The sequence below is a fragment of the Mobula hypostoma genome, chromosome 23, assembly GCF_963921235.1.
Source record: "Mobula hypostoma chromosome 23, sMobHyp1.1, whole genome shotgun sequence".
Lineage (NCBI taxonomy): Eukaryota > Metazoa > Chordata > Chondrichthyes > Myliobatiformes > Myliobatidae > Mobula > Mobula hypostoma.
In genome coordinates, this window is record NC_086119.1 from 17,735,961 (window position 1) to 17,751,385 (window position 15,425).

At 44.3% G+C, this 15,425-nt stretch overlaps 1 protein-coding gene across 3 annotated transcripts in view; it reads right to left on the reverse strand.

Annotated features, from left to right (window-relative positions):
• Positions 1-1,606: 1,606 nt before the first annotated feature.
• dusp14 (dual specificity phosphatase 14) overlaps positions 1,607-15,425 on the reverse strand; it is a 32,586-nt gene continuing 18,767 nt past the window's right edge. For 2 of the 3 annotated variants that reach the window (XM_063030995.1, XM_063030996.1), the window contains one exon: positions 1,607-3,487. In XM_063030995.1, coding sequence (XP_062887065.1) covers positions 2,769-3,377 — 609 coding nt within the window. In that variant the 5' untranslated portion in view covers positions 3,378-3,487 and the 3' untranslated portion in view covers positions 1,607-2,768. Of the gene's footprint in view, positions 3,488-10,531; positions 10,621-15,425 lie in introns of all 3 variants that reach the window. The other variant, XM_063030997.1, reaches the window with a different exon arrangement.

Sequence of the window (15,425 nt, forward strand, 5' to 3'; positions counted from 1 at the left end):
GTCAAGAGCGAGCCAGCGTTGGAGCTGTTGTAAAGCATCAGCACACACAACTCCCCAGGGCCAAATTGGCATCCCCAAGGTTGATAAGGAATGAAAAGAGCCTACTAACAATTTTTGCATTGACACTGGTTACAGTAGTACCCGAGGACGGCAAATATCCTGTTGTTCAAGATGATAGGGATAATTCTGGGAACTGTAGAACAGCAAGCCCTACATCGTTGATGGGTAAACTCATAGGGAGGGAGTTTATAAGCATGGTTTTACTAGGAATAATCAGCACGGCTTTGTGAAGGGCAGGCTATGTTTCAGGAGCTTTTTTGAATTCTGAGGAAGTGACTAAACAAATTGATGAAGGTAGAGCAGTGGATGTGGTGCATTTGGATTTTAGTAGAGCATTTGATATTGTAGGCTCATCCAGAAAATTGTGAGGCATGGGACTCATGGTAACCTGGCAGCATGGATTCAGAATTGGCTGGTGACCAGCAGACAGGGTGATAATAAATGGAGCATAGTCTGCTTTGTCATTGACAAGTGGTGTTCCACAAGGATCGGTTCTAGGACCCCTGCTCTTTATAAATAACTTTTTGAGAAAGTAGGATAGGTTAGCAAGTCTGCACTTGACACAAAGGTTGGTGGTATTGTGGAAGGCTGTCGTAGGTTACACTAGGACATAGAATGAGTTGCGAAGTGACAGAAGGAGTTCAAAACAACAAGGGGTGAAGTGATTCACTTTGAAAGGTTGACCTTGAAGGCAGAGTAACAGCAGGATTCTTAGCAGTGCGAGGGAACAGAGGAAGCTTAGGGGCCAAGCCCAAGGATCCATCAAAAGCTGCTACGCAAGTTGATACAGTGGTTAAGAGGGGATATGGTTTGTTGGTCTTCATTAGTCAGGGGACTACGTTCAAGAGCCACTAGGTAATGTTGCAGATCTATAGGACTCTGGTTCGACCACAGTTGGAGTATTTTGTTCATTTCTGGTCACCTCATTATAGGAAGGATACAGAATTAATTTATGCTGCCTGGATTAGAGAGCATGTCTTATGAGGAAAAATTGTGCAAGGTCAGTATTTCACTTTGGAGCAAAAGAAGATGAGAGACAACTTGATAGAACTGTACAAGATTATGGGAGGCATAGATAAAGTTGACAGTCAGCACCCTTTTTCCAGAGCAGCCATGACTAATACCAGAGGATGATTTTCCATCGGACCATTCTAATTGTCTAATCACTTCTTTCAGACCAAAGTTCAAGATATTGGTATATCAGCAGAGAGGGAATGGGGGACAAAAATTGAGGAAGAGGGTTTGGCTAGGATTGTGATGAGTGAGGGTTAGTATGCTAAATCTGGTCTCCACCTGTCTACAACCTTGCTGTGGGAGCAAGTCTTCATCACAAGTCTGTACCAGCTGACCCTTGTATAAAGTCAACCACAGGTAGCCTCTTCCATCAGGACTGGAATGGAAGTAATTCACAACACCGAGGTGAAGCTCCAAAATGAGAAAGCCAGGATTAGTGGATCTGTTAATATCTCAGAACATAGAATTAAATGGAGACTAAATAGCAAGGCTAATCAAATCAGACAAATGGTTGCAATTTTATATAACAAAACATTTTTTTTTATTTCTTTGTTGTTGATAAAGCTCTTCATACATCACAATTCTCTTTAAAGAAAACCAGTTACGAGCAGTTCCAGAGAAATTCTATTCTGTTTACAGTCTCACACTGCTTGGTGATCTTTGTTCAACTTTACAAACACTCAGGCAGAGGGCCACCCGACACATCAGTTAGGAGGTGTGCTCCAGAAAGGGACAGGTCCCGCTCAGTCTGAGTGACCTACACTGCCCAGGGAACAGTTCAAAGAGGCCCTTGCAGATCAGAACAAAGAAAGTGCAGGCGCAGAGGTGTGAATCCATCAGAGAACAGACCTCAAATCGGTAAACCCCAGAAGATAAACATACACACTGAGAAATATCAAAGCACTCACTGGGAAGCCAAATGCAAAGAGTCTTAATTGGAACAAAGTGTTTAAAATCAACCTTTTGCAAAACAAAATCCCTGTTGATCCATTCACTCCAGCAAGTTTTTCCTCTGTAAATTTGTGCCTTAAATTTAAAAACAAAATAGCAGCGCTGTTTTAACACTTTACCGCTATACTGAGATCTTGTGTCACACTATTCAACATCTCTGCTTGGTTAAAACACACCTCGTGTTTCAGCAAGGTCCTTGTTAAAAAAAAGTAGCTCACAGGACGCAACAATGACGCAGCAGTGCAAATCAGATCGTTACATTTACATTTTATGTCTTGTTCAAAACGAACTTGAGCTATGATCTTCCCAAGTTCATAGCAGCAACTTTCAGGTGGGAGAGAGAGAAATGGAGGCTGAACTTCATAACGTCCACTAATCAAGCCAAACTCTCCATCCTGAAGCCTACCAAGTGCCCACCTCAAGCCAGTAGCACAAATATCTCCCTGCATGTCCATTAAAAAGGACAACGATTAAAAACATTTAAAGATAAAATAATTAGGATTAATTTTAGAAATGTTTAAAAATAATTTCCACTATCGAGCTGTACAAGGCCCACCTTGTTTGAACAGATTTACATCACTGGTGTATCTGAGGGCCTTGTGGGGAAACAGAATGCTGATGCTCAATCCATTTATGACAGATTCAGCAGTAACTACAGGTTAGTATTTCCATCAGATTTACAATCCTACAGGAGACTTAATTTTATTATACAGTGTTGCAGAAGATTAGTCCCTCAGGTTATGTTAAATGCCCCAGAAAGGGGTGAGGTTCCTGGTTTCCTTTTCATAAATGTCTGCAATTACCCCAATGGGAGACTGCACCATTTTAACACTGTTCTTGCCGAAGAGCTTCCGCTCGTATTCTATCAGCTGTCTCCAGAAGCCCACGTTGGGGCGAATGATGGGGCGGCGGGATTTGACCCAGTTATGAGCCTCCAGCAGGGAGATCTTGTGGAACTTCATCAGGTAGGCGATGCAGAGGGAGGCAGATCGGCTCACCCCGGCCACGCAGTGCACCAGGGCTGAGCCGTGCTTCTTGCTGATGCTGTGGATCTTGTCGGCGATGCTGTCGAAGTACAGGGAGAGCGGGGCGTGTGGCAGGTCGGCCACAGGCACTTTGACATACTCCACCTCCGGCCAGTTGGCGTTGGGAATCTCCATGGTGGCATTGATGATGCAGGTAATGCCCTTGGACAGGACCAGGTTGCGGTTGGCAGCTGCATTCCCACTGCTGAGGTAGAGGAACGGGGTTATCTGCGCGATCCCTCCCAACACCCCACCGGTCACCAGCCGGGGTTTGGAGGAGGGACCAGGCGGGGTGCGGTGAAAGAAACTTTGACTGCGGGAACTCATTGAAGTGTTGCCTAACGGCCGGTTGCAAGGGAATGTCAGACAGTCCACAATCTGACTGCTGGGATCAAACTTCCTGCCACACGCCTTCCCTTCTGCTCATCTTAGTGGACCTGCAAGACAGTTTACAAAAACATTATTACATCACAAACACAGGAGATCCTGCAGATGCTGGAAATCCAGAGCAACGCACACACACAATGCTGGAGGAACTCAGCAGGTCAGGCAGCATCTATGGAAATGAATAAACAGTCAACGTTTTGGGACGAGACCCTTCATCAGGACTGAAAAAGGAGGAATGCCAGAATAATAATTTTTTTTAAAAAGCAAGACAGGGGAGGGAGGAAGAGCTGGAAAGTGATAGGTGAAGGCAGGTGGGTGGAGAGGAGGGATGAAGAAGCTGGGAGGTGATGGGTGGAAAAGATGAAGGGCTGGAGAAGAAAGAATCTGATAGCAGAAGAGTGGACCATGGGAGAAAGGGAATGAGGAGGAGCACTGGGGGAAGGCAACAGGCAGGATAAGAGCGAATAGAAGAGGGAAGGGCAAAGGGGAAAAATTACCTGAAGGAGAATTCGATGTTCATGCCATCGAGTCAGAGGTTACCTAGACAGAATGCTCCTCCACCCTGAGGGTGGCCTCATTATGTCAGAAGAGGCAGCCATAGACCGATTTGTTGGCACAGCAGTGGGAATGGAATCGGGAGCACAGTTGGAAACAGCAGCCTGCGTGCCTTTCTGTTGAGGGATTGAGTTCACCAGTCAGGAAGTCGCAATGCAGCTTTATACAAAGCTCTGGCTGGGACACAGCAGGCGTATTGCATTCCAATTCTTGTAACCCCAATCGAGGAAGGATGTTGCGGCTTTGCAGCCCATTCATAAAAAGCTTACTGGGATGTTGTCTGGATAAAAGATGATGGGCTACAAGGAGAGATTGGACAAACTTGACTTGTTTTCTCTGGAACGACAAAGGCTGAGCAGAACCCAACGGCAGTTTAAGGTTATAGAGACCAGATACACAGTTAACATTCATTGCCCCAGGGACATAATATCTAAATATTAGAGGGCATGTATTTAGAATGAAAGGGGTACTAAATGTAATAACTATTAAATTTAGGGCAAGTTCAAAGGAGATGTGCAAGGCAAGGTCAATGTTTTATCTACTCACCAATTTAAACCATTCATAAAGTTTGCAGGAGTCAGCTTTCACACAAGAACAGTCACCCCACCCTTGGGATTTAATCAAGTAGTATCTTTTCAACTGTGACAAATAACAGTTGTTTAAAACAAGCTGGTCAAGATACTTAAGCATCAGATTCAACCAACACTTCTATTGACGCAAATATGAGGAAATCTGCAGATGCTGGAATTTCAAGCAACACACACAAAAGTTGCTGGTGAACGCAGCATCTCTAGGAAGAGGTACAGTTGACGTTTCGGGCCGAGACCCTTCGTCAGGACTAACTGAAGGAAGAGCAAGAGATTTGAAAGTGGGAGGGGGAGGGGGAGATTGGAAATGATAGAAGACAGGAGAGGGAGGGATGGAGCCAAGAGCTGGACAGGTGATTGGCAAAAGGGATATGAGAGGATCATGGGACAGGAGACCCAGGGAGAAAGAAAAGGGGAGGAGGGAAGCCCAGAGGATGGGCAAGGAGTACAGTGAGAGGGACAGAGGGAGAAAAAGGGGTGCTCCCGATGTGACCTTCTATATATTGGCGAGACCCGACGCAGGCTGGGAGACCGTTTCGCTGAACACCTACACTCTGTCCACCAGAAAAAGCAGGATCTCCCAGTGGCCACACATTTTAATTCCACGTCCCATTCCCATTCTGATATGTCTATCCACGGCCTCCTCTACTGTCAAGATGAAGCCACACTCAGGCTGGAGGAACAACACCTTATATTCCGTCTGGGTAGCCTCCAACCTGATGGCATGAACACTGACTTCTCTAACTTCCATTAATGTCCCACCTCCCCTTTGTACCCCATCTGTTATTTATTATTATTAATTTTTTTCTCTCTCTCCTTTTTCTCCCTCTGTCCCTCTCACTATAACTCCTTGCCCATCCTCTGGGCTTCCCCCCTCCCCCTTTTCTTTCTCCCTAGACCTCCCGTCCCATGATCCTCTCATATCCCTTTTGCCAATCAACTGTCCAGCTCTTGGCTCCATCCCTCCCCCTCCTGTCTTCTCCTATCATTTCAAATCTCCCCCTCCCCCTCTCAAATCTCTTACAATCTCCTTTCAGTTAGTCCTGACGAAGGGTCTCGGCCCGAAATGTCGACTGTACCTCTTCCTATAGATGCTGCCTGGCCTACTGCATTCATCAGCATTTTTTATCTGTTACCTTCTATTGACATTATTTTAGGAAACCATCCATAATACTTCAGACGAGTAGCAACAAGATAATATTTGGAAATACAAAGGTGAGCCACATCAGGTGAACAGAAACCTGAGCAAAGATGGTTGCTCGAGAAATGCCACGGTAGTGTAGCAATTAGTGTTGACCCTATCACAGCATGGGGCCTTTCAGAGTTTGGAGTTCAATTCCCGCACTGTTTCCAAGGAGTTGGTGCACTCTTCCTGTGAAACGCGTGGATTCCCTCTGGGTCCTCCTGTTTCCTCCCACAGACTAAAGATGTAACAGTTAGTAGGTTAACTGGTCATTGTAAATTGTCCTGTGATTAGGCTGGTGGTAAAGTTTGGGGCTAGTTAGGCTTTCAAGGACTCCACCTCATGCTTATTTATTGCTCATTCATTTTTTCCCCCCTCTTTTGTATTTGCGTAGTTTGTTGTTTGTCCACCCTGTTGATTCTATTATGGTTCTTGGATTTACTGAGCATCCCACAAGAAAATGAGAAACATACACCAGAGTTGTATATGGTGACAAATTTACCTTGAATAGCCTGTTCTGCACTGTAACTCCAAATAAATAAAACACCTCGATGTTCTAAGAGCATAGGGATTGGAGAGTTCAGAACCAAAAGGCAAGAACACCAATGATTCTGTGATTAGATTTAGAAAGTCAAAGTGCAGATCGGGAGCCAGAGGGAGATTACAAAGGGAGGGGTCAAACAGTGGTGGGATTTGTAACGACGGAGGATTTTAAAACCCAAGGGGTTGCTTAACAGGAGCACTGTGTGGATCAGCGAGCACAGGAGAGAAAAGTGAGTTAAGAGTAGGGGCACCAATTTTAGAGCCATACAGTGTCCAAAAACTATCAAACATCCATTTGCAATAATCCCATTTTATTCACTCCACGTTTCTTTAAGTCTCCCCAGATTCTTCCACTCACATGCAAGGAACAACTCATAGTGGTCAATTAATTTATCTGCACATCTTTGGGCTGTAGGAGAACACACAAATAGTGCTGGAGGCTAAGACCCAGAGGCAGGCCACTGATGACGTGAGACAGTAATTCCAGTAGCAATGCCAATCCTTTCTCCCTCCAAAACCTCAAGATGACAGGGGAACACGAATGTGAGGGCTGCAAGGCATGCTCGGATAATGTCATGTACAATAGATCAAAAGTCTTGATTGGCAAATGCAAAAGGAACATCCTGGTAAACCCCTTCTGAATGGAGACATTTGAGATAGACACATTTTAGAAGTGACACAGATGTGTTGTCCAAAGGAAAACGTGGTGTCAAATACAATTTGGAGTAGTGGAAGAGTCTGGCTAAGGTCTATTGAAGTAACAAGGTGTTTTAATGGCAGTGATAATGTTGAGGAATCAGCTGGGATGATGCTCTACACTGCTCTAGATTGGAGAGGGATGAGTAAGAAGCATCGCAGCTGGTAATTAAAGCTGGAACCATCCAAGCAATCCCATTGGGATGGCGGCAGCCTGCACTGGGTGACGCTCAGTGAGAAGAGACATTGCAAGAGGCAGCTCATGTGGAACAGAAACACCGTAGAAAAAGGGTCAAATGCACTGCAAATGTCTACACTCCTTGTTGCCTCTGTTAAGCAGCCAGCATAGTCAAAGATTCCCTCCCACCCCAGACATTCTCCCTTCTCCCACTGGGTAAAAGATCCACACACCACCAAAGATAGAATTACACATACTGAAAGCAGGTACCACCAGGTTCAACGACAGCTTCTATCCCCGTTAGATGACTATCGAATGCTTCTCTAGTACCATGCGGGCTCTTGATCTCACAATCCATCTTATTTTGACTTTGCACCTTAATGCCTACCTGCACTTTCTACTCTACAATACTATATTCTGCGTTATTTTACATTTAACTACCTCATTGCACTGTTGTAATCAATTGCTCTGTATGCAAAATGTTTGTACTGTATTTCAGTGCATGTGACGATAATGACCCCACTCGAGTGCAATGCTATACTCCAATAATGCATTCTTCTCCCTTAATAAATCGACAAACTTCTCAAACCAATCAAGAACTACCAAAGCAAACATAGCAGTGACAATGAAGGCAGGAGTGGGCTCCTTACAAAAGGCAGCAAGATGAAAATGGCAGAGGTTTTAAACAAATACTTATGCCTCCCTTTGCAAATAAAAAGAACATATGCCAGAAATACTGCTGGACTGGGGTCAAGAAAGAAATGAAACTGAAGGCAGCACGTTGAAAACAAAGTAGAGAAGCAGGTGAGCTTGAATACTAATAAATCCCTTTGGACAGGATGATTACTTTCCAGAGATCTGAAAGAAATGGTGAGAAAGATGCTCCAGTATTTAAAAATAATGTGACCCTGGAATTGTTCCTCTGGGTAGGGAACGTGTCTGCACTATTTACCAGAGAGCAAGAATAAAAAGAATAAAATTGACCTACTCACTTCACATTATGAGTAGTGAAAATGTTGGAATCTGTAACAATGCAATAATAGAATCCCAGTATTATGCAGAATCAACATGAATTTATGCAAGGAAAACCAATTTTGATTCATCTGCTGGAGTTCTTTGAGTATGTGACTACAAAAGTAGATAAGTCAACAGATGTGATGCATTTGGCTTTTCAGTAGACTTGAATCAACGTCTTACACAGGAGGTTTGTCAACAATGTCAGAGGATACAGAATTGGGACTAACACACTGATGTAAATTAACAATTGGTTATCAAACAGAAAGCAGAGAGTGGGACTAAAAGGATCTTTCCCAGGCTGTCACCTGCAGAATACCAGGGTCCTAGCTCTTCCCCAATCTGAATCAGTGATTTGGCCAAGGGGATTGAATGTCATATTTCCAAGTGTGATGACATTAAAGCAGATGGGATGATGGGGACAGCGGCGGATTTAAGGTGACTCTGGGAAAAGAGGCTAGCTGCCTGAGCAGTGGAGGACAGAGAATGGTCTATACAAGAATGTTTAAAAAGGAGAGAGAATAAGTCATGCTGATGCTCAAAGGGACCCGACGTGCACCTGTGCACAAATTCACTGGTAGAGAAGCAATTAGTAAAAAGCAGAAGTGCACATTGGTCTTTGATGAGATCTAACTAATGGGACTAAGGAAACTCTATCATGGAGGTTTGGGGAGACTACAGCTGAAATACTGTATAGTTTTGGTCTCATCACAATGTCAGATTCACCAGACTCCTTCCAGGAATGACAGGATTGCCCTCCAAGATGGGACAAGTAGCCCATATATTTATTCCCTTAGTTTAAAGGACAAGACTGGGGTGGAGCCTAGAATCAGGGCTCCGTTTCAGAATTAAGAGTTAGGCTGTTGAGTCTGAAATAAGACGTTTGGAAAGCTGTAGTGATACAACATCGAACTCATTCGAAAACATCAATATTTAAAAAGGTATACATGAGAAAGCCTGCAGATACTGGAAGTCCAAAGCAACACACACAAAACGCTGGAGACTTTCAGGCCAGGCAGCATCAATGGAAAGGAATATATATATTAACGTTTCTGGCTGAGAAGGAAGGGGTGAAGATGCCAGAACATAAAAAAGGTGGCGGGGGTGGAGGGGAACCAGGCTAGCTGGAAGCAGATAGATGAAGCCAAGCGAGTGGGAAAGGTCAAGGGCTGGAGAAGAAGGAATCTAATAGGAGAAGAGAGTGGACCATGGGAGCAAGGGAAGGTGGGGGGAGGGAGACCAGGGGGAGGTAATAGACAGGTGAGGAGAGGTAAAAGGTCAGAGTGGGGAATAGGGGAGGCAAGGAAAGAATTTCTTCACCAGAAGGAGAAATCATTATTGTTGTGGAGGCTAGCCAACTGGAATACGAGGTGTTGCTCCTCCGCCCTGAGGGTGGCACAAGAAGCCATGGATTGACAAGTTGGAATGGGAAATTGGAATTAAACTGTTTGGCCAACAGGAAGTCCCGCTTGTGGCGATTGGTGCAGAGGTGTTTGACAAAGCGGTTCCCCAATTTATGACGGGTCTCACCAACGTAAAGGAGGTTCCATCGAGAGCACCGGACACAGCTGATGACCCCAGCAGATTTGAAGGACTGTTTGGGGCCCTGCATGGAGTTGAGGGAGGTAGTGAGCGGATAGGTGCAGAACTTAGGCCACTTGCAAAAGTGCCAGGAGGGAGATTACTGGGGAGGGACAAATGGACAAGGGAATCATGGAGGGAACAATCCCTGTGGAAAGTGGAGGGGGAGGTTTAGTGGTAGGTTCCCTTTGGAGCTGGCGAAAGGTGCTGAGGACGATGGGGTGGTAGGCGAGGACAAGAGGAACTCTTAATACTGCTATCAAGCATAGCAGCAAAAATACAAAAAAGGTGAAATAAATATGGATATATGCAAGAAGTGCCAGACATACTCATTAGCATCAGCAGGGTTTCAGAGAGATCTGACTATTGATTTGGTTCTGCTGTAGATTTGGTCCAAAAACAGCCAAATGCTTTCACTGTTCTTTCTGCAGATGTCAATATGTACAGTGCATTCATCATTAGCTGCGTCCCACAACCTTCTTCTATTGCAGAAGTCCCACTGCAACACTTGGCTTCTCCTGAACCAGCAAATCACTGAAATTTCTTCCCCAGTGCAAGGAGAAGTTCATGTTGCTATAGCACATTTCAGCAACTGCACAGAGCCCATTCCCTCTGCATAGTGGTAGGCATGCTTTTCAAAAACATTTGATAGAATTCAACCTGCAGGTTGAGAGGGAGCAGCTAATATCAAATCTATCAGTATCACAGAGGCACGAGGGGGGAAGCTGACCAAAGTTGACTGGAAGAGGATACTAACCGGGATAACAGTGCAGCAACAACGGCTGGAGTTTCTGGGAGTAATTTGGAAGACGCAGGACGAGTTCACCCCAAAGACGTAGGAGCATTCTAAAGGGAAGATGAGGCAACATGGCTGACTAAGGAGATCAAAGGCAGCATAAAAGCAAAACAGAGGGCACCTAATATGGCAAAGTTTAGTAGGAGGCTCGAAGACTGGAAGCTTTTAAAAAACCAACAAGGCAACTCAAAACAATGAGGGAAAAGATGAAATATAGAGGTAAGCTAGCCAAAGATGCCAAAAGTTTTGTTTTTAAATATATAAAGAGTAAAAGAGATGCAAGAGTGAACATTGAATTGCTGGAAAACAATACCGGAGGGTACTAATGTAAACAAATAAATGGCAGATAAACTCTAAATCTTTTGTGCAAGTCCTCACTGTGGAAGACACCAGCAACATGCCAGAAATTTGAGGGAGTCAGGGGCCGAAGTGACTGTAATCATTATTACTAAGTAGAGATACTTGGTCTGAAGGTAGGCAAGTCACCTGGACCAGGCAGACTACCCTCACCAACCATCCCCCACCCCCATGGTTCTGAAAGAGGTAGCCAAAGAGATTGTGGAGGCATTAGTAGAAATCTTTCAAGAATCACTGGAACGATTCCGAGGACTGGGAAGTCACTAGGTTTATTAAAATGAAAATTGATAGGAAGGATACTCTTGATTAGTAAGGATGTCAAAAATTATGGAGAGAAGGCAGGAGAATGGAGTTCAGAGGGAATAATTATTATTCAGCTGTGATTAAGTGACAGAAAAGATACAATGAGCCAAATGTCTTATGGTCTTATGAGGGGTGATTGATAAGTTCGTGGCCTAAGGTAGAAGGAGTCAATTTTAGAAAACCTAGCACATTTATTTTTCAACATAGTCCCCTCCTACATTTACACACTTAATCCAGCAGTCATGGAGCATACGGATCTTGGACCTGCAGAAAGTGCCCACATCAGGGGTGATTGATAAGTTCATGGCCTAAGGTAGAAGGAGATGAGTTATACAGCTCTTGTTACATGCATGTGCAGTTCAACTCTGAGTGATTATGCAGAAAATTTGAGGTTAATAACCCATCAGGGGTGATTGATAAGTTCGTGGCCCAAGGTAGGAGATAAGTTATTAATCTCAAACTTCCTGCACAATCACTCAAAGAGCTGAACTGCACGTGCATGTAACGAGAGCTGTACAACTCATCTCCTTCTATCTTAGGCCATGAATTTATCAATCACCCCTGCCATGGGCACTTTCTGGAGGTCCAAAATCCATATGCTCCACGACCGCTGGACTAAGTGTGTAAATGTAGGAGGGGACTATGTTGAAAAATAAATGTGCTAGATTTTCTAAAATTGACCCCTTCTACCTTAGGCCACAAACTTATCAACCACCCCTCGTAAGTTTGCAATATTACTAGGTAGAACCATATAATCAACCTTAATATTTCTCACTGCTTTGCTCGAGAGAACTGATAATTATAATTTAGTAAAGTCAGAGCAGTATGAAAGTTGACAATAATCGGCACCAACACCATTCACCAATGTTTGTTATTACAAATTAATAATGCATTTGGTGTTCAAATATTCATAAACTGGCTCCAATTCTAACTCTGCTCAGATGGATTTTTCCTTTTCTACAGCAGTGAACTTTGCAATGAAAAAATTCCAACTTTAACAAGATTCAGATGTTGAAATTCAGCTGCAGTAACACATGCTAAATTCACACGGTAGTGAAAGGCACAAGTTCTTGATATTGAGTATTGCTTCCACAATTCCAGTGTACAGACATAACTACATCCATATTTGACAGGACAGATCTATAGCTGCATCCAAATTATTCTCAGTACTAGACAATAAGCTGCACTATTGTGGGGAGGGTAGGCACAAACTGGTCTTGAATGCTGTTGATGAAAAAGATGTTTTCTAGGTCACAGTTTATGAAATTTCTCCTGACTTACGAGGCAGAAATACAGTAACAGTGGCTTCAAATTTCATCACCCTGCAAATATTTGAAAAGCATTTCTATGATAGCAGCTATTACTTTACAGTAAATGCAGTCTAGCTTAATTCAGGGCAACACACGCGCACACACACACAGGAATTCAGCGTCTATGGAAATGATGCTGCCTGACCTGCTGAGTCTCTCCAGCACTGGACTTCTCCCCTTCCTTTCCTGTACTGAAAAAGGGCCATGACCCAAAACACTGACTGTACTCTTATCCATAGATGCTGCCTGGCCTGGTGAATTCCTCCAGCAATTTGTGCGTGCGTGTTGCTCTGGATTTCCAGCATTTGCAGAATCTCGTGTTTATGTCCAGCTTAATCCAGAATAACTGGGGGGGCGGGGTGGAAAATACTGCCGAGACTGTTCTTAGAATACATGGAATATAGTTAGAATAGTTTTACATGGTCTGCTAACTTACTCAAGAGATCATTGCTGCAGACTGGTGTGGAGGGAAGTTACTGGGTATATTTAAAGTGATAGGCTGTTGATAAGTGTGTCAAAGGTTACCAAAGGCCGCGGCAGAATGGATTTAAGAGGAAATAATAAATTTGTCATGATCAAATGACAGAACATATTCGATGGGTCAAATGGCCTAATTCTGCTCGTGTCTTATATTTGCAATGACAATGGGGTGCATATGACTATGTTGCAGTTCCTGAAATGCCATGCATCAATTTGTCTGACCCTGCTGCATGGTGGTAGAGGTTCTAAGGACACCGGATTTGGTGCAGTGAGTGACAAGAGCACTAGTTATTATTGACTATGTAACAGGGTTCAGCTCAGGCTCTTTAGTCCAGCAAGGACACTGGTTGACAATGGAGTGGGGAAGGGAGGGGTGGGAGAGCAAGTGCGTTATCAAACCAAGTAACCAGAATCACCACCAGAGTATTGGGCTTCAGCGTCCACTACTCTGTATGGGAACAGAGTGCCAAGCAAGCTGGGAAGCTCTTCAAGCTAGTGGTTTCACAGCTAACAGATGGCAACAGCCTAGGTGGACACCCATTGCTGGCTCTTAGAATTGACCAGTGACCCAGATTGTAATATTTAGACCCTATCTCAAGTTCATGGGTGCTCCTGAGCTCAAGGAAAACACAGCCAGCCATCAGTAGTAAAACCCTTGTAGAGTTATAGAGTTTTAAGCTGGCACCCAAGGCAAGTTCCTTTCTGGATGACCCTTCCAGCTGCCCTTCACACAAATCTTGGTGTACTTCATTGCCCCCATCCAATACAGACATGCTGTCCACATCAGCCACCCTGTCCTCACCTTCCACCCACCAGTCTTCCACCGGAGATGGATAAACATATGGACAAAGGTTAACATTTAACCAGACAAGGTTGTGCAGACACAGCTGGCTTTCAGAAGCAGTAACGGTTTGTCAAAGCATCTACAATTAGGTTGCACGTGGAATTTTACAGCTGTAACCTTTCTGATTGTCCACATCTCCTCCCTTCACTCTCCCAGCTGTTTGCAGGATTTGTCCTTCAAGATCAGCTTGCACTGATTAGAAATGACTAATCCTCAATGTTAAATCCATTCTCCTCATGTCCTGTTCCACAACCTCCAGTCACCTACAGAGAATGGGCAAAGCTATTTGTTTTCAAGATCAAATGACCAATCAGGTTATAACTGGGTGGTTGACTTAACCAATTCTGGGACTCTCTAGCCAGCAATGCTGAAATCATCTTTGCCAGAAGGGCTGCAGCAGTTCACCATGACCTTCTCCAGGGCAATAAATGCCAACTTTGCCAGCACCACCAGGTTCTGGACAAGAATGAGAAGGCCACCATACCAACTCTGGAGATGTGATCTATTGCTGCACTTCTTCAATCGAACAACTAACCACTTGACTCCACCTCTTGTAGCACAATCACTGTGATTTAAATTTAATTAACTCCTTTTATCTGTTGACTCACTGATCTGTTTTAATTAAAACAATGGATCATTAAACTTATCAAAACAGGCCACACAGTGACAGAACTAGTAGAGCTGCTGCTTCACAGTTCCAGATTCCCAGGGTCAATCCTGATCTCAGGCACTGTCTACAGTCTGCATATTTTCCCTGTGATCACGTCGGTTTCTTCTGGGTGCCTCCAAGGATGTCTGGGTTGGCCACTGCAACAATTACCCCTGGTTGTAATGCAATCACTCGAGTGAGTGTGATGTTCTCCTAGGAGTTGCCTTTCAATATATTAGGGTAGATTTCTTTAATGGAGGATGCTTGTGCACAACTTTAACATGGGGAGGCTGATAAACAGGCTGTCACCACAGGGTCCTTGACAGTTTTGGATCAGTGACATGGAATGCAGGACGACTGGGGACTCTTCCAAGCTACACACATAAAAGTTGCTGGTGAACGCAGCAGGCCAGGCAGCATCTCTAGGAAGAGGTGCAGTCGACGTTTCAAGCTGAGACTCTTCGCCAGGACTAACTGAAGGAAGAGTGAGTAAGGGCTTCCAAGCTACAGCCTTTCTCTGCTTTCACTGTTGTGATGTGTCACGTCTTCTGCCAGCTCCACCATTGAAGTGTTGGTTGGATCCTGCTGTCCGGAATCTCCCCCTTGACCTTACTGACTTGAAGCACCAGATGGCTCAACTCCAAACGGCAGCATTGAGATCTCAGGAACTCACAAGCCTCTTGATCATGACAAGGTGGACGCCAGTGGTAGAATCTGGGGTGGGGATTCAGATTGCCGTTGTGGCTGATAGTCAGCATGGATCGAATGGAATCATTTCCTCTCTCAAACTCCTCAATTTGAACATGTGGTCTTCTGTGACCCTGCTCATGAAACCTTGACTTCCAACCCATGTCGCAGTTGAATTTCAACTAAGCCCTTGCTGTGATTTTTGCTTCCTTTTCAAATAGCCAC